At 44.1% G+C, this 18,839-nt stretch overlaps 2 protein-coding genes across 7 annotated transcripts in view; one reads left to right on the forward strand and one right to left on the reverse strand.

The window, feature by feature from the left end:
- EIF2AK2 (eukaryotic translation initiation factor 2 alpha kinase 2) overlaps nt 1-12,796 on the forward strand; it is a 78,837-nt gene extending 66,041 nt beyond the window's left edge. For all 6 annotated transcript variants that reach the window (XM_059660113.1, XM_059660115.1, XM_059660114.1 and 3 more), the window contains exons 11-16: nt 73-168; nt 1,757-1,937; nt 5,387-5,515; nt 8,995-9,096; nt 12,353-12,406; nt 12,490-12,796. In XM_059660113.1, the coding sequence (XP_059516096.1) occupies nt 73-168; nt 1,757-1,937; nt 5,387-5,515; nt 8,995-9,096; nt 12,353-12,406; nt 12,490-12,612 (685 nt within the window). In that variant the 3' untranslated portion in view covers nt 12,613-12,796. The remainder of the gene's footprint in view (nt 1-72; nt 169-1,756; nt 1,938-5,386; nt 5,516-8,994; nt 9,097-12,352; nt 12,407-12,489) is intronic.
- The window catches only part of GPATCH11 (G-patch domain containing 11), a 63,645-nt gene that overhangs the window by 22,099 nt on the left and 22,707 nt on the right, over nt 1-18,839 (reverse strand). The gene's annotated exons all lie outside the window — the stretch shown is intronic.

Consider the following 18,839-nt stretch of genomic DNA (forward strand, 5'->3'; position numbering starts at 1 on the left):
TAAAGGAGGTGTTTTGATATTGTTATCAGGGATGTATACTGACCCCTTCTATTCCCTGTTTCTTTTAACTAGGAAGGTAAAGCGTGAAGTAAAAGTTTTGGCAATGCTTAGTCATCCAAATATTGTTCGCTACTATAATAGTTGGGTTGGAGAAGATTACAACGAAAGGTAACTAACAGAGAAATTCTCATAGACGTAATAAGATGGAGGAAACTGTCATTGGCTATATATGGGCCATTAATACATTTAATAATCACAACAAGGGTGAGAAAGGATAAGCAGACACTATTTGAGACACTGTTTATCTCCATTCTGCAGGTAAAGAGACAAAGAATAATCTTTCCCTTCCTCCTCTCCTTGCTCAAAACTTGTTTTCAAGCCACTTTTTTCTGTCCTCAGCTGCTTTCAGAATCTCAGGTTTAGCTTTCCTGACTTGTTGTTTCATAGGTAGAGTTGCGCACCTGCCCCGACTTCAGTCGAGGCTGGAGAGACAGTCTTGAGGAGGAGGTTTGAACATGTAGATGCTGCAACTGGAGCGTCCCTCCTCAGCTGCCAGCACTTGTCTTTCCCTCTCTCAGGCCCCCCAGATGCAATCAAGGAGTCTCCCTCAAATGCCACAACACCACTCCTGCTGGGGTGGAGAGCAGTGAAAATAATTTTAAGATCATGAGCTTAAGGTGATAGGGGCACCTCACCTTGCATACTCATGTTTTGTCTCAAGTAAACCAGTGCCAAAGGGCTGGAGGATTCAAAAGGTGGAAGTCACCCAGCGTTTCCTGTGGACGGTCCTCTCACTGCAGTCCCGAGGCCATTGTGGGCTCGTTCATTCATCATCTCCTGCCACCAGCCCAGTCAGTGTGCTGAGAACTTTATCGTCAGTTTCAGGAGTTCTTGCCTGGCAGCACTTGGGACTTCAGCTTTTAGCAAACTCTTGTCTACCTTTTTCTGTCTTCTAGCCAACGTATGTTCAAAGAATATAAGTTAGTATTGAGGCCCACGTATTTCTGAAAAAGAAAACATGGTCAGCAAAATCAGTCCTCCCAGTTGTATCTCATAGCAGTTTGTTGGCACTTCTTTTAGAATATCTATCCTTGTGCTATTGTTTTAGGTTTGTTTTTCCTTTACCTCTCTCCTATTCAACTGTCATCCCACTACAGCAAGGATAGTGCCTAACTCATTTCCTCGTCTCTAGGTGCCTATTCACATAATGATGCTCATTATATTGAGGGTGAATTACAATATTTAAAAATTACTTTATATAATAATGAGATTTGGTTTTCTGCAATTCCATTGTATTAATGTTCCCTTTCCTATCTTTTAGAAAAGTGATAAAGGACCTTCAGGCTTATACTTTATAAATTAGCTAAACCAATAATGCCCTGGACATCTGAGAACTGAGGTTTAAATGAAAAATGGTTTATTATATTGTGATTCAAATTTATTTATTTGGATTTCTGTTTTGAGACATGTTTTGTGCTCAGTTAGCTGGAGCGTCATCCCATACACCGAAAGATTGCTGGTTCGATTTCACATCAGTACACATACCCAGGTTGTGGGTTCAATCCTTGGTTCATGTGGTCAATGTTTCTCTCTCACATTGATGTTTCTTTCTCCCGTCTTCTCTCTCTGAAATCAATAAGAATACATCCTCGGGTGAAGATAAAAAAGAAGAGAAGGTACAATTTTAAGAAATAATTGTACTAGTACTTTTATGAAGTTATTTTTATTGTTACTTCTCTTTGAATTTTATATCCAGATCATTGACAAAGTACCTTTTCATCCAAATGGAATTCTGTGAGAAAGGGACATTGGAAGACTGGATTGAGAGCAGAAGAGGGGAGATTCCAAACAAAGATTTGTCTTTGGGATTATTTAAGCAAATAGTAACTGCAGTGGATTATATACATGCAAAAGGATTAATTCATAGAGACCTTAAGGTAAGTGGAAAATTGATCAATCTAATTTAATAATTGAAAAACCCATCTCTTCAAATTTTAGAATTGGTTGACAGTCGTGAAGCAATATCTCTGATCCTCTAAAGTGCAAATGGATCTAGAACTTGCCACACATTTCATTCCCTAGATCTACTCAGAAGATCTCCAGGGCGGGTGAGCTTGTCAAGAACCTGGTTTGGCTCAATGGATAGAGTGTAGGCCTGTGGACTGAAGGGTCCCAGGTTTGATTCCGGTGAAGGTCATGTACCTTGGTTGCGGGCACATCCCCAGTAGGGGGTGTGCAGGAGGCAGCTGATTGATGTTTCTCTCTCATCGATGTTTCTAACTCTCTATCCCCCTTCCTTCCTCTCTGTAAAAAAATCAGTAAAATATATATATATATTTTTAAAAAAGAACCTGAGCCCTGCAGGAAGAAGCCCATTCACTTCTGGTGCTTTCTGGCTGAAAGTCACTCCAGTTGCAAACACTGAACGTTCCGTGCACATAATGATCGTGGCTGGCACAGCCCGCTGGCTGCTCTGTCTCTGCGCCTCCTGCTACTCGGGCTTGTCTGAGAGGCAGAAGCACTCTGATGACTGTGACTTTGGGAATTGGGTTCTCCTCAATCTCAGCCTTTACTCTGAGGGCAGTCACAGCTGCTAGGTCCAGAGTCTAGAATTTCCTTGGCATCTGGACACGGCTGCCCCATGATTGGAAAATTGCAGTAATCCAAACCTTGGAACCTGTAGCAAACCTTTGTATTTTCATTTCGTCTGTCTTTCTAGCATCCTACGTGGTCTAGAAGAGCAGTTTTCCCATTTTTGCATCTCATCACAATGAGCGAAGAGAGACAGAACAGCTTTTCAGTCTCTCCTCCATACTCTGTGCCCTGTGATGTGCCCACTCTCATCCCAGACAAGTCATGCGGAATCCTGTCGTTGTCTCTTTGCTCACCTTCTTGCATGGGACGCTCTTCTGCCTGTTCCCTCTACCCCAGCTCCTTTGTGAAGCCTTTCCGGATCACTCCGCATCAGGCAGAAGCACCTCGTCAATATGCATTGTGCTATCTGCTAGCCCACCTATCTGCAACGCCCAGGAATGAGGAATGAAGCAAGCGTTTCCTTGAGTGAAATAAGCATTTATGTAGATAGCAGTTTGTTGGGCCCTTAAATGATATGCATCCTTGGTCTTCCCAGTGGCTGAATTCTGATGCCTTCATGTTGGAGTCCACCTGGTTCCAATATCTCTCTTTAACAATATCTGAAGGTGTTCTTTGAAGTTGGAACATAATAAGGACTATGATCAAAAAGATATATTTAGAATAGCTATACCTTCACTTTGGAATAAATAATTCATAGTGTTACATGAGAAACCAAGCACAATGATCTATTTGTGCAGTAATTTTTAAGAAAATATGGAAGTATGGGTATTAACGCCATACCCTCCTGAGGGTGGATTAGTGCAATTCTGATGGGTGCAGACTGAAGTCTGCCTTCTCCTGCACCTCTCCGTATCCCGCACTGCCCCTGCCCCGGGTTGTGGACTGATATAGTCTTGTGTCTGTTTGCAGACTGTTTGCTCTATCACTGCAGTGGCTCGAAGGTCAGGCTTTAATTCTACTGAGCCTTCTTTCATCTTCTCCAACTGTTCTAGCTTCACTGCTACACTGTCTGCTGTCTCACATCAAAAATGTGCAAACGAAGGCATACAAGTTTCTTAGTGACGTCTAGCAAAATACCAGCTGCAGGTGGCTTTGCCTGAGAGGGGACTTTATCCAGTAAAACTCCTCTTAGGTGAAGCCTGCCAGTGTTCACCACTTTCTGTTGGAATCCTAAGAACTAGATCAAAGGCACTGAGGGAGGGACATAGACGTTTCTGGAATGAGGGCTTATAGTTCTTGGAGGTTCAGTCCCTTTAGGCCCAGGCTCTTTGGTCATCCTCTGAGCATCAGACCTGATTCCTGTACCTCCTGTATAAAATTAGCACTCTTTTTTTATGTTCTACAACCCAACATTTTGCTAAGTTACTATTACTGATTAAACCAATGGTGCATTATTGTTTTTCTTTTTCTTTTTAATGGACAGTAAATAAGCAATCGATATTTTTACTACACAGTCCTAGCCAGCTTATATAGCACTGTAAATGTAACCTCCTGTTTTTTAGAGTCAGGTGATAGAGAGCCTTGTGTGGGACTAGCAGCTGCGCTTGCAGACCCAACATATTCCTGCGCTGGAACTTGAATTAGCATTGGCACATTTTTTTCTCCACACCCACCGCACACACATGCACAGCTTTCCATCTGTATTCTTGGTGCTAGGTTCCAGTCTCACTGTTGCTTGTCCCAATCCAACTGCTAATTTCTGTGTGGACCTTTTCTGGCAGGCTTCTTAGAAGCTCCTCTTTCAGCTGCCCTGGGCTGATGTCTCTTCCCTCTCAGTGCCTTTACTAGGCTCTCTCATAAGTGTTAGCTCATGAGGTCTGTGTGTGAATATACAGCCCATCATTGTGTTGAAAGTCTAGCCTTTTCAACAATAGAAAAATATTAATTTCATCCTCAGTAACCATTTCTTTTCATGGTCTTTAGAAATTTGGTCAATACCTTCTATAAATTTGTGGAATAGGATGAACACCCCTCCCCTATCTGCTCAAAGAATCACATGGGAAAAATACTTCAGTGTTCGTTATCAGCTTCCAGTTAACTTGGTATGCCTTCAGGGACAGCGGGGGAATGTTTTTGAAGAAGGTGCCAGAGGCCTAGAGAAATTGACATCCAAGAAGCCCCCATGAGAAGCTCTGCACAGGACATCCTGCAGCATTCCCGGGTGGAGACCCGGTCTGAGGATCTCAACGTCGGAAGGGATCTTACTTCGATCCCCATGGAATGCTGGTCTCATATTTGCAACATTTCCACCAAGTGGATGTCCAGTTCTGTCTTGAATACTTCCTGGGATAGGGAACTCTTGGACTCGCATTATTTGAACCCCACTACTGGTATATTTAGGTTACACTAAAGCAAATCGTTTGGCCATTTCCACCCTCTAGCCCTGGATTTATTCATGGGGCCATATGGTGAATCCATCTTCCACTTAACAGCTCTTCAGATATTTGGAGGCAGCTCTGCCCAAGCTTTCTTTGCTGACCTTCCTCAGCTGGCATTTTAAAGACCTGTAATATTAATTTTTCTATTTTGGGCTACCTGTGTAAGTTTAAATGCCTTACACACGGGCGGGCACAAGTAGGTGTACAGTTGTGAGTACACAAAACTGTTTATTCTTGTACTATTACTTACTAGTTATTGTATTATTTTCCATGTGAACAACTGTAACCCTACTTTTGCCCACCCCTGTAAGTACTTCTAAACAATAGCCATTGCTAAATATGATTTGGATATGTGATGCCATTCTGTCAGAGTGGTACTTATGAATTAAATATTGTGTTTTCTTTTACTGTAGCCAAGTAACATATTTTTAGTAGATACAAAACAAATAAAGATTGGAGACTTTGGACTTGTAACCTTCCAGAAACATGATGAACAGCGGACGGAAGACCAGGGAACTCGACTCTACATGAGCCCAGAACAGGTTTGGTCCCTTTCTTTTCTTTCTCTATTTTTTTTTTTATTATTTCTTTCATTTTAAAGAAATTATAAAAATAATAGACACCACCGATAAAATTAAAACAGTACAGAAGTGTATAGAATAAAAATGGGAAATTCCCCTGAACCTTTTTTTTTGTAATTGTTACTTTGCTAACAACAGTTTGTTGTCTATCCTTTTATTTTTTTTAAATCCATTTATTATCATTATTTTTTAATCCTCACCTGAGGTTATTTTTCCATTGGTTTTTTACCCCCATTGATTTTTAGAGAGAGTGGAAGAGGGAGAGGAAGACAGAAATATTAATGTGAGAGAAACAAATTGATTGGTTGCCTCCTGCCCAAGCCCAACCAGGGTTTGGGCCGGGGAGGAGCCTGTAACCCAGGTACGTGCCCTTGACCAGAATCAAACCGGAACCCTTTGGTCTGCAGGCCAACGCTCTCAGTTTGTTGTCTGTCCTTTTAGATCATTTTCTGGGAGTTATAAAAATATACAAACACAAATGTGTATTTACATAGACTTTTTTTAGATGAAAATATACATACCTACACTTTTACTGGAATACTACAATGTTCTCTTGTGACTTGATTTTTTTTCACTCAATAATGTATCATAATTTTTCCATCTGACATAAAAATGTCATTTAAGTTTTTGGTGGAGTATGAAAGTAGAAGATAATTAAGAAGCTAATGGCTCCCTTTTAACTCCCGGTTTATTGAACACTAGAGGCCCGGTGCATGAATTTGGGGCAATCGGGGCCGGGCTGCGGGGGGTGGGGGTGGGGATGCAGGAGGATGGGGGGCCAATTGGGGATGGGGCCAGCGGGGGGCACTGCAGGAGGTTCTTAGGGGATAATTGGAGCCCGATCGGGCTGGTTGGCTGCCACAGTGCGCATCATAGCGACTGGTCATTCTGGTCCTTCTGTCCTTACAGTTGCTTGGCTTTTATATGTATAGATTTCCTGCATCCTACAATGTCACCCTCAGAATATTTTTTTTAAATATCACTCATAATTGTGCTTTTGGTTTTCTCAGTGATTTTTAAATTTAAAAAGATTTTATTGAGGAATAATTTACATAGCATAAAATGCACAGAGTTTTTAATTTTATTATTGATTACAGAGAGGGAAAGGGGGAGAGAGATAGAAACATCAATGATGAGAGAGAATCATGGACTGGCTGCCTCCTGCACATCCCCTATTGGCATGTGCCCTTGACCAGAATCATACCGGGCACCCTTCAGTCCACAGGCCTATGCTCTATCCATTGAGCCAAGCCGGGGAGGGCAAAATGCACAGATCTTAAGTATACATTTCTTTAGTTTTGACAAAAGCATATACCTGTGAATCCCACAAGCTTATGAAGGAGTAGAGTATTTTCCTCACCCAAGAAAACTCCCTCACGCTTTTTTCCAGTCAGTCCTCCTCACCGTCCAGAGGCAGCCAGTCCTCTGATTTTTATCACCATTGATTAGTTCTCCCTGTTCTTAAGCTTCATATGAATGGGACCATACAGTATGTATTCTTTTGCATTTGATTATTTCACCCAAAGTGATGTCTATTGGAGAACTTCTAATTGTTGCTGTACTAGCAATACTATCCCCTAGAACAGCGGTTCTCAACCTGTGGGTGACGACCCCTTTGGGGGTCGAATGACCCTTTCACAGGGGTCGCCTAAGACCACCGGAAAACCCATATATAATTACATATTGTTTTTGTGATTAATCACTACCCTTTAATTATGTTCAATTTGTAACAATGAAAATACATCCTGCATATCAGATATTTACATTACGATTGATAACAGTAGCAAAATTACAATTATGAAGTAGCAACAAAAATAATTTTATGTTTGGTGGTCACCACAACATGAGGAACTGTATTAAAGGGTCGCGGCATTAGGAAGGTTGAGAACCACTGCCCTAGTATGAATACAGGCATGCCTCAGTGATATTGCAGGTTCAGTTCCAATCACTGCGATAAAGGGAGTATCGCAGTAAAGCAAGTCACATGAAGTTTTTGGTTTCCCAGTGCATATAAAAGTTATTTACACTATCTTCTGGCTTGTCCAGTGTGTAATAGCATTGTGTCTAAACAACAACAACATATCACATTAATTAAAAAATACTTTGTTGCTAAAACTGCTAACCATCATCTGAGCCCTCCGTGAATTGTAATATTTTTGGTAGTGGAGGGTCTTGCTTCATGTTCATGGCTGCTGACTGATCAGTGTGGTGTTTGCTGAAGGCTGAAGTGGCTGTGACAATTTCTTAAAATAAGACAACAGTGAAGTTTGCCGCATTGATTAACTTTTCCTTTCATGAATTATTTCTCTGTAGCATGTGATGCTGTTTGATAGCATTTTACTTAGAGTAGAACAACTTTCAAAATTGGGGTCAGTTCTCTCAAATTCTGCCACAGATTTATTCAGTAAGTTCAGGTAATGTTCCAGTACTTGGTGAGGCAATAATAGGGAAAAGAAAAGAAACCAGAAACAGCATTTTGCATATAAATTTGAATTTTTTCGTCTTTTGGGAAAACAATATCATTTGCTATCCCACATCACAATAAAGTGTTTCTGAATGGATTTCTGATCTAGTTTTTAAAAATGCTATAAACTGAAATGCAAGCCCTCGCCGGTTTGGCTCAGTGGATGGAGCGTCGGCCTGCAGACTGAAGGGTCCCAGGTTCTATGCTGGTCAAGGGCATATACCTTGGTTGTGGGCACATCCCCAGTGGGGAGTGTGCAGGAGGCAGATGATTGATGTTTCTCTCTCATTGATGTTTCTGACTCTCTATCCCTCGCCCTTCCTCTCTGTAAAAAAATCAATAAAATATGTTTTTAAAAAATGCTATAAAGTGAAATACAATAAAATAAGGTATGCCTGTATACCATAATTTGTTTATCCATTCTCCTGTTGATGGACATTTGGATTGCTTCCAGTTATGGAATATTATGAATAAATCTTCTATGAACATTTGCATGCAAGTTGCTTGCTAGGAACTATTTTAACTGTTTCAGCTGCCCCATCTTATTTAACCCCACAATCAAACTCTGAGGTTGAAACTATTGTTATTCCATTTTGTGGTTGAGATTGTTCCCATGTTGATGGTTAATTTACACAGGTGATTCAGCTACTTAGTGACAAAGGTTTGAACTTGGGCAGTCTGACTCCACAGATCTTGCTAACAAAAAAGTACTGTTATATAATACTAGAGGCCTGATGCACGAAATTCATACATGGGGTTGACCCTTGCAGCCCCGGCTGCCTCACAGCCCCACTCCCTGCCACTGGTTGTTCCGGAAGGTCATTCCAGAACGTTTTTTCGCAGCCTGGTCTAATTAGCATATTAACTTTTTATTATATAGGATGCTTTAGTCAAATTATTTTTTTTTTTGGCTTCAGAAGGCACAGATGTTTCTATCAGGTGAATAACAAATGTAAATATATTTTGATCTCTTTAGCTCGCTTCAGTGGAATATGGAAATGAAGTGGACATCTTTGCCTTAGGGCTGATTCTTTCAGAGCTTCTTTATATACCTCTCACTCGTCAGGAAACATATAAGGTAAATAATCTCACAGAAATTATTTATTTATTTGGTATGTTTTTATTGATTTTAGAGAGAGAGAAAGGGAGAGATAGAAACATCAATGTGAAAGGAACATCGATCGACTGCCTCCTGCACACCCCCTTACTAGGGATCCAGTCTGACACCCAGGCATGTGTCCTGACCTGGAATCGAACTCATGGCCTCTTGGTACATGGGTCGGCACTCAATCCACTGAGCCACACCAGCTGGGCTCACAGAAAGAATTTTGCAACAAAAATTATTAGCCATCGCCCTGGCCGGTGTTCCTCAGTGTTTAGAGCAGCCGTGGGCAAACTATGGCCCGCGGGCCAGATCTGGCCTGTTTGAAATGAATAAAACTAAAAAAAAAAAAAAAAAAAAAAAAAAAGACCGTACCCTTTTATGTAATGACTAGAGGCCCGGTGCCCAAAAATTTGTGCACTCGGGGGGGGGAGGGGGGGTCACTCAGCCTGGCCTGTGCCCTCTAGCAGTCTGGGACCCCTCGGGAGATAACGACCTGCTGGCTTAGGCCTGCTCCCGGGTGGCAGAGGGCAGGCCCAATCCCTAGGTGCAGCCCCTGGTCGGGCTCAGAGCAGGGCTGATTGGGGAGTTGGGGCGCCGCCCCCTGTCACACTCAAGGCAGGGTCGATGGGGAGGTTGTGGAGCAACCCCCTGTCACACACAGAGCAGGGCCCATCAGGGGGGTTGGGGCTCTGTACCCTGTCACGCACAGAGCAGGGCCCATCAGGGGGTTGGGGTGCTGCCCTCTATCACCCACAGAGCAGGGCGGATCAGGGGGTTGGGGCGCCACCACTCTCACACTCAGGGCAGGGCTGATGGGGAGGTTATGGCTCTACCCCGTCACACACAGAGCAGGGCCCGTGGGGGGGGGGAGCTCCCCCCTATCAGGCACAGAGCAGGGTGGATAGGGAGGTTGGGGTGCCTTCCCCTGTCACGAACAGAGCAGGGCCGATAGGGAGGTTGTGGCCCAGCCCCCTGTCACACACAGAGCCGCAGGGCGATCAGGGGGTTTGGGTGCTGCCCCCTGTCACGCTGATCCCGGTGCCGGGAGGCCTCATGGCTCCGCTGATCCCGGTGCTGGGAGGCATATTACCCTTTTACTATATAGGGTAGAGGCCTGGTGCACGGGTGGGGCTGGCTGGTTTGCCCTAAAGGGTGTCCTGGATCAGGGTGGGGGTCCCCACTGGGGTGCCTGGCCAGTCTGGGTGAGGGGCTGAGGGCTGTTTTCAGGCTGGGGGTGACTGAACTCCCAAACGCTCCTTTTTTCCTTTTTTTTTTTTTTTTTTTTTTAATTCTGGGCCAGCTTTAGCTTGAGGCTTGGCTCCAGCTCTTAGGCCTCCGGCTGAAAGTAGGTTTCTGGCCTTTGCTTACAATGTTGCGAATCTGCTGGCTGAAGTTGGGCGTATTTGTTACAGAGTTTCTTAAACTGCCAGCTCAGAGGCAGTGGCAGGCGGGGAACGTTGGTTTCCTCCGTCACTGAGGCAACCAAGCCTCATGTTAGTTTCAAGCTGCCTGGCTGCCGGCCGCCATCTTGGCTGACAGTTAATTTGCATATCTCGCTGATTAGCCAATGAAAAGGGTAGCGGTCGTACGCCAATTACCATGTTTCTCTTTTATTAGATAGGATGTTTACTTTGAATTTATATTAGTTCACACAAACACTCCATCCATGCTTTTGTTCCGGCCCTCCAGTCCAGTTTAAGAACCCATTGTGGCCCTCGAGTCAAAAAGTTTGCCCACCCCTGGTTTAGAGCATTAGCCTGTGCACCGGAGGGTCGTGGGTTCAATTCCCAGTCCAGGGCATGAACCTGTGTTGCAGGTTTGATCCTGAGCCCCGGTCAGGGCACATGCAGGAGGCAACCAATCGATGTCTCTCTCTCCTCTGCCTCTCTCCCCCTCCCTCCCTCCTTTTCACTATCTCTGAAAAGCAATGGAAAAATATCCTGGGGTGAGGATTAAAAAAAAAATTATTGGCCATCTTCTTCAAAGTGCTACTGTAGACAGTTTATTGCCTCATGTAATGATGGGCCTGAACATATTAACATTGGCTGCAATTGAAATATGGCTTTTCTTTCCTTCATGTTTGGGCAACCAAAACTTTTTGTTAGAAGTTCTGGTCAAGATGGCGGAGTAGGTAGACGCTGTGCTCACCTCCTGCTACCACTACATCAAAATTACAACTAAATTACAGAACAACCACCCCTGAGGACTAGCGTACCAGAACTTCTCTAACTAAAGACAGAAAGGAAAAGCTGTGTTGAGACTGAATATTGAATGTCATATGTAATTGAAAAATTAAAATAAAGACAGAAACAAACAACACACCCTTTTTGTTAAAGACCAAAAACTTTGGGTTTTCTTGAAAGGTGTGTGCATCTTATTACACCATCGCTCTTTATTCCTATTTGAATCAATCAGCAACATTTTGAATGCCTGCTTGGCATAAGACACTGCGCTACGTGCTACGAGGATTATAAAAAGGAATAAGCCTTGTTCTCAGGAAGCTACTGTGAGAGAGGGCTGTACCTGTTCTGGGAGAAGGCATGGAGTCTTTGGGAAGCAGCTAGAAGGGGATCGTTCCAGCTGTCGGGATTGAGATTTATGGAGGCCTTGAAGCTGGGCTCTGAAGGATTGGTTTGGCTTCTCATAGTACAGAGTAGAAAGGAGGTGATTCCAGCATGGAGACAGGAACGTGCAGGGTGTGTTTGTGGGGGGGGGGTTATTAGGCAGAGTCTGATATTTTTATTGGGGCAGATAAGTCACAAGGAAGTGGTGGTTGCTGGGGTAGGAAAGACATGTTGGGGTAAATTAAGGCAGGAATGTGGGCTTGGTTGAGAAGGCGGTGGGGAGCCACTACATGCATCGGGCAACTGGACATCCTAGGCCGTAGCTCAGGAAAAGGGACGCACCTGGAGTCAACAGCCTTCTCCTCTGTGAAACGGTAACGAAACAACTAGCTGTCCCACAGTGTTCCAGGAGGATGAAGGGAGATAAGGCATCTGATGCTCTTAACACTGCAGCATGTTGTGATGTCAGAGAGGCCTATTAGATGAGGCTGTGGGGGGTTGGGGTAGGGGAGTCCTGCTTGTTCCTTGGCTGAAGAAACTTTCCAAAAATCTGGAAATGTCTCATATTTAGGGCATCTCCAGGCTTCGGTGCTTCCTAAGTTTGTTTTTCCTACCAAGTGAGAAATTTCCTAATGAATATATATATACATATGTCTTATTTTCAGATTTTCGAAGATCTAAGGAAGGGCCATGTCTCGGATATATTTGATGACAAAGAAGTAAGCACTTGAAAATAATCAGAATTTCATTTTTTTCAATGTTTTATTTATTTTTTTCATAATGAGTCTTTCTATCATTACAGAAAATTCTCCTACAGAAATTAGTTGCAACTGACCCCAAGATGCGACCTAAAACACCTGAAATACTGAAGACTTTGAAGGAGTGGAATAATGTTCCAAAGAAAAAACGGCGAAACACATATTAGTGCCTTTCTAAAAAAGTAGCCTGCTTCTAATGTTCGGTTTTCCTGTAATTGTCTAAAATCTGCTAGGGAATATTGATGATATTTACCTGTTATTTTCATTTTTCCCTTAATTTTTTAATACATTAGCATAAAGGTTTACACCTTTTTTTTAAAAAAATTGATTTTTAGAGCCCGGCCAGTGTCACTCGGGTTGATCATTGAACTATGAACAAGGAGGTCACAGTTTGATTCTAGGTCAGGGCACATGCCCAGGATGTGGGCTCAATCCCCAGTGGGGGGCATGCAGGAGGCAGCCAATTAATTATTCTCATCGATGTTTCTCTCTCCCTCTCTCTTCCTCTCTGAAACAAATAAAAATATATTTTAAAATACAAGAAGGCAAATGCTGCTCAGCAGAAACCTCCATCTTAAAAAAAAAAAAAAAAAAAAAGAAGAAGATTTTTAGAGAGAAGAAAGGAGAGAGAGAGAAAGAAACATTATTGAGCCTTACCGGTTTGGCTCAGTGGATAGAGCATCGGCCCGCGGACTACAGTGTCCCAGGTTCGATTCTGGTCAAGGGCATGTACCTTGGTTGCGGGAGCATCCTTAATGTGGGGTGTGCAGGAGGCAGCTGATAGATGTTTCTCATCAATGTTTCTTAATGAGAGACCAGTCAGGAGCTGAAAACCAAGATTACAGGCTTTATTAAGGGCACCGGTGGTTCATGAGGTCCGAAAGGTTGACGACTACTGCTTTAAAGAGATGATAACTCTGCCGTAAGGCAATAGCTTAGCATAGAAAATAGTTAATCTGCACAGGGTTTACAAGTAATACTCCAGCTGGGGATTTGGATGGGAAGAGAGGAGACCCAATGGGCAGTCTGGGCAAGGGGCTTGGCATATTAGATGACATAGAATAATTATGCATTTTCTTTTAAAAAATATTTTTATTGATTGCAGTGAGAAAGGGAGAGGGTGAGAGAGATAGAAACATCAGTGATGAGAGAAAATCATTGATTGGCTGCCTTCTGCACACCCCACAATGGGGATGGAGCCTGCAACCTGGGCATGTGCCCTAACCAGGAATCCAACCATGACCTCCTGGTTCATGGGTTGATGCTCAACCATTGAGCCACGCCAGCGGGGCAGTACTCATTTTCTTAGGTGTGGTAACAATATTGTGGTCATGCAGGAAAATGTCTTATTCTTAGTGCACAAAGGAGTATCTAGGGGTGAAGTGGCATGAAGTTTGCAACTTTCAAATGTTTAGCAAAAATCAATGTATATATGATGAGAGAGAAAGAAAGCAGATGTTAACAGTTGACCTTTTGATAAATCTAGGTTGAGGGTATACAAGTGTTTTTTGTCATATTCTTTGAACTTTTCTGTAGGTTTGAAATATTTCTGGGAGGGAAGAAATCGTTTTTTAAAACCAGTATTATCTGGATATAATGAGTAAGGCTGCAATCAAAAGAAGGCAGCCTTATTTTTACTTTCTCATTTTAATGTTTATGTTATCTCTTGGAAGTTTTTATATGTGAGTATATATTTTCTAAGCTTCTGAGCAGAGAAAAAGGCCTGCTGGGCTGTCTCTCAATGGGAGAACAGCAACTCGTGCAGAGGTGGGCACTCCTTTTGTGGGGCGGAATGGGAAGGAATGGGGGCTTAGTGTACTCAGTGTGCGCTGATTGGTGGCTTAATGTATGGTCTATATAAGAACAAGAGCTTAGGCCAGGGGTCCTCAAACTACGGCCTGCGGGCCACATGCAAATACAAATATTGTATTTATTCCCGTTTTGGTTTTTTACTTCAAAATAAGATATGTGCAGTGTGCATAGGAATTCGTTCATAGTTTTTTTTTAAACTATAGTCCGGCCCTCCAACGGTCTGAGGGACAGTGAACTGGCCCCCTGTTTAAAAAGTTTGAGGACCCCTGGCTTAGGCTATTTGGCTGGTGTGGATTGGTGGTTCAATGTATAGTCCATATAAGATACATGGTTAGTCATTCAGGTATTTCTGGGCTGCAGGTTATGTCATACCACGCCCACCATTTGGGGGAAGGGAGGGGGTAAATTTATAGATTGTGCGCAGTAGTAAGGTGTTGGAGTAGTTGAGGTAGTGGTTTGAGAGGTATTTGTTAAACAGGTAGTGTTTTCCATATTAAAGAAAGAGATGTTATATAGGGTGCATTGAGGTTTGGTATAGGTAAGAGTTAAGTTAATGGTCCAATAGTTTGGGATTGGAGTGGCTATGATGAGGGTTCGAGCTAGTGACAGACAAATCCAACAGGATGTAGAGAAAGAAGGATTGATGTTAGAGAGTAGGTGGAAAGTTGTGTTGATGAGGGTGGGCAAAAGAGTAGGTTCAGGGTTCTTAGGGTGAGAGAGAATGTCCTTTAGTGGGGGAGGGATAGGTCGAGGATTAATATAGGTTTTGATAAAGATAATTATAGTAGATTTGATGAATCCCTCATCATCCCAAGTCCGTTTCACCTGAAAAGACCAAAAACCTTCATTGGTGCACTCATTGCTAGCTGCCTGTAGGAGGATTATGTTGAGGAGACGAGACATATAAAAAGGAATTTGCAAGCCTTAGCTTCTTCCGGAGTGAAAAGTCAGAGGGTCCCTTGCCAGGTAAGAGCCTGTGAGGAATGATGAGTCGTCAGGTCCTGGATGGTGCTGCTGAGTCTTCTTCGGGGATGGTGGGGAGACATTGGTGAGCCTGAGAGAGGTAGTTCCTGTGGGGGTAGAAGTGTAGGAAGGTAGTGTTTTGTGTAGAGGTTTGTATGGCTTGATGTGTGAGAGGTGATACCAGTGGTGTATTCCTTGTACCTTTGCTGTCGTGGGGTAGATAGTATGACTGGGAAAGGCCCCTCCCATGTGGGTGTTAAGGATGCCTTTCCCTTTTTCTTGACAGACCAAGTCCCCAGGGAGGACTGAGAGATGAGAAGAAGTTGTAGGAAAGGGATGGAGGAGGAGATTATCAGCGTGTTGTTGTAAGAGTGCCCTCATATGGGCAAAAGCAGGGAAGTAGTCTCCCAGGAAAGGCAATTGTCCTCCAGGGTGTGAAGGGCAAAAGACTGCCCATACATGATCTCGACCGGAATCGAATCTGGCACCCCTCAGTCCGCAGCCCGATGCTCTATCCACTGAGCCAAACCGGTCCTGGCTCGAAGGGGCTTAGAAGTAGTGGTTGTCGTGGCATGGCCCTCAGTCTCAGTGCCAGGGGGAGTAGTTCAGTCCAAGGCATACGGAGCTCTATGGATAGCTTGGTTAGATGTTTTTTTAAGAGATGATTGGCCTTTCGTACTTTACCCGAAGACTGAGGGTGGTAGGGGATGTGGAGGTTCCATCTGATGTTTAGCGTTTGAGAGACCAGCTGCGTTATCTGAGAGACGAAAACAGGGTCATTATCAGATTGAAGAGACATCAGGAAACCAAAGCAGGGGATGATGTTGTGGGTGAGGGCTAGACAAGGGAAAAGAGAAAGGGAAGGAAAGGAGCAGTGGAAGCCAGGGACCTGGGTATGAGGCTGGAGAAAAGGCTGGGGGAGGAGGGAGTAGGCCCCGCAGCCTGTTACCAGGCCTCTAGCCGCTTGGGTTGAAAACTGACGCATTTTTTCAAGAGATAACGTACTAAGGTTGGAGAGATAATGAGCTCAGTTTCTGGTAATAGCCAGACTGTTAAGTAAGCCTGTGCAGTCAAGGAAGTTGTTCTTTGGGAAGGGGGGAGTGGGGGAGGGGGGTCGGGGTGAGAAGGCGCCGAGGCCAGCAGTTTTCAGAGTATTAAAGGGGTGAGCATGTTGGCCTTGGGATCTAAAGGCGCAGTGAGGGGGTCCCTTCGCCATGTCATGTCGTAGAGGAGCTTTTCAAGAAGACTAAAGTTGTGAACCCGGAAGTGAGAGTACCCAGTGAGCCTGAGAAAGGAGAAAATTTCTTTTTCAGAGGAGGGGACAGTCATATAGGAGATAAGGAGATAAGGCATTTACAGTCCCAGGAATGGCTCGGCCTTGTGGGGTGAGAGAGTAAAACTGAGGTAGGTGACTGTGGTTTGGGACAACTGGGGGGATACATGGTAGCCCTGGCCAGGCACTGAGGTAGAATGAGAAAAGAGTGAACGGGGTTATTTGGTAAAATGCAGTATAGAGGTGAGGTGGCTGTGAGACTAATCTGTCAACCCCCATAATAGAGACTGAGGAGTGGACAAGGGTCCCAGCGAATTCAGGGAGGGCAGAGTAAGTGGCCCCAGTGTCATTTAAAAGGAGATCGGCTTATCTGCCACCACAGTCGTTACCCGAGGCTCTGTCCTGTGATGTAAGTCTGTGGGGCCCTGTCAGGGCCTGGGCAGCTTCTTCGGTGGCCAGTCCCAGGAGGTCTGGGAGCTCCAAACCGGATCCAGAGGGCAGCCATGCTGGACTGGCTGAAGCCTAAATCAGAGGGGCCAGACTACAGTCTCATTTCCAGTGGCCTTCCCTTCCACATCTTGGGCAGGGCTCAGGAGGGGGTCTCGGGTTTGAGCAGGACTGGTTTAGTGTCTTTCCTTGCTGCATTTGAAGCATGGGCCTGGAGGAGGCTTAGCCCCTGACTTACCGGCAGTTGTAGGACTGGCACTTCATTTGGGGTTCATGAGAGTGGTGGCTAGGAGCTGGAAGGCCTCCTTCTGGGCCTCAGCCTGGCCTGATCTCGCCTTTGTTTTTGGATTTGGGTCTCCCTGAAGTATGGTAGCAATCATCTCAGGTAGAAACTATAGTTTAACTTTAACCCTGCTGTTTGGCTTCTGTACTTATTTGCTTTGTTTAACAATAGAAAAGTTATTTTGATTTTCTGAATTATATAAATTATCCCATTCGATTGAATACCCTATTGATTGTAATGTGAATATCCCATTGGTTGTGGTCATACTGGTTATCAAAGCACATTCTTCTGTACCTGAGAAGGACAGCACAATTATCCCAAGGTCAGAGGACTCCAGATAACATGTCCCTCTTGACTCAGTGGTCCCAAGACTCAAGGGCTATTTAGATGATGTGCTTCTGTCAACTCAGTGATCCGGAGACCAAAACTATAATTTAGATAACATGCTTAAGTCTGCTTCTGTAAACTGCTTTTTTTTGCAAACCAGGTTCCTCATTCCAAACCCTGGGATGTAATCAATACCTTTGTGATCTTTGCCTATATAAATCTGATGTTGGGACTGGGTGGGGAGGGCACTATGAGATTTGGAAGAGCGAAATGCCCCCTCATAGTCCCAGATTTGCAATAAACGTGACTCTTTAATTCGACTTCTTGAGGCGTCCTTGTGTGATTCGCAGGGTACATTACAACACCCGTCTCTATCATTAAAGACGTTAAAGGTCAGGTTAACGAGGTCTTTTTGCAGGGTTTGTGGACCTGTATCTATTTTTTGAAGTTTGCAGGATATATCGGGGGAGTAAAGGTGGTCAGGTTAGTGGAAAAGACCTGAGATGCCTCTCAATCTATGTCAGGTTTCTTGGCGAGGTTGTAAGGGGGTGGCAGGTGGATAGGAATGATCAGCTGGGTAGAAAGAGTCAGAAGACAGGGAAAGGAGCTGAGGACCAGTTTGAGGGGGCGAAGGGGGCTTTGCAAGAAGGATCTGATGAGTGGAACATGAGGAGCAAAGCGAGGGGCGAGAGCAGAGAAAAAAGAAAGTCTGCACATAGGAAATTTCAGAAGCTTTCCCTGTCCAGTGGCAAAAATTATCTAGGTCTCGAAGGATATTGGAATCAGAAGTGCCGTTTTTGGGCCACTGAGAGCCATTGTCGAGTTTATATTGTGGCCAGGCAGTGTTACAGGAAAAAATGAGCTTCTTTGGTTTGATGTAGCCAGAGAGGCCAAGGGTCGAGAGATTGGCGAGGAGACACCCTAAGGGTGTGTCAAGGGGATTTGGATTGAAAGGTCCCCATGACTGGAGGGAAGGGCTATTGGAAGTTGGGGAAGGAACAAGGAGCGTCCTCCTTTTCCCTTAACCAACCTGTAGAGCAGTGGTTCTCAACCTTCCTAGTGCCGCGACCCTTTAATACAGTTCCTCATGTTGTGGTGACCCCCACCATAAAATTATTTTCACTGGTACTTCATAACTGTGATTTTGCTACTGTTATGAATCGTAATGTAAATATCTGATATGCAGGATGTATTTTCATTGTTCGTGACCAACAGGTTGAGAACTGCTGCTGTAGAGAGAGAGGGCCGAGAAAAGGTTCCAAGACTGTCACCCTGAGACACCTTTCCTG

The sequence above is a fragment of the Myotis daubentonii genome, chromosome 12 (genome assembly GCF_963259705.1).
Source record: "Myotis daubentonii chromosome 12, mMyoDau2.1, whole genome shotgun sequence".
Taxonomy (NCBI): Eukaryota; Metazoa; Chordata; class Mammalia; order Chiroptera; family Vespertilionidae; genus Myotis; species Myotis daubentonii.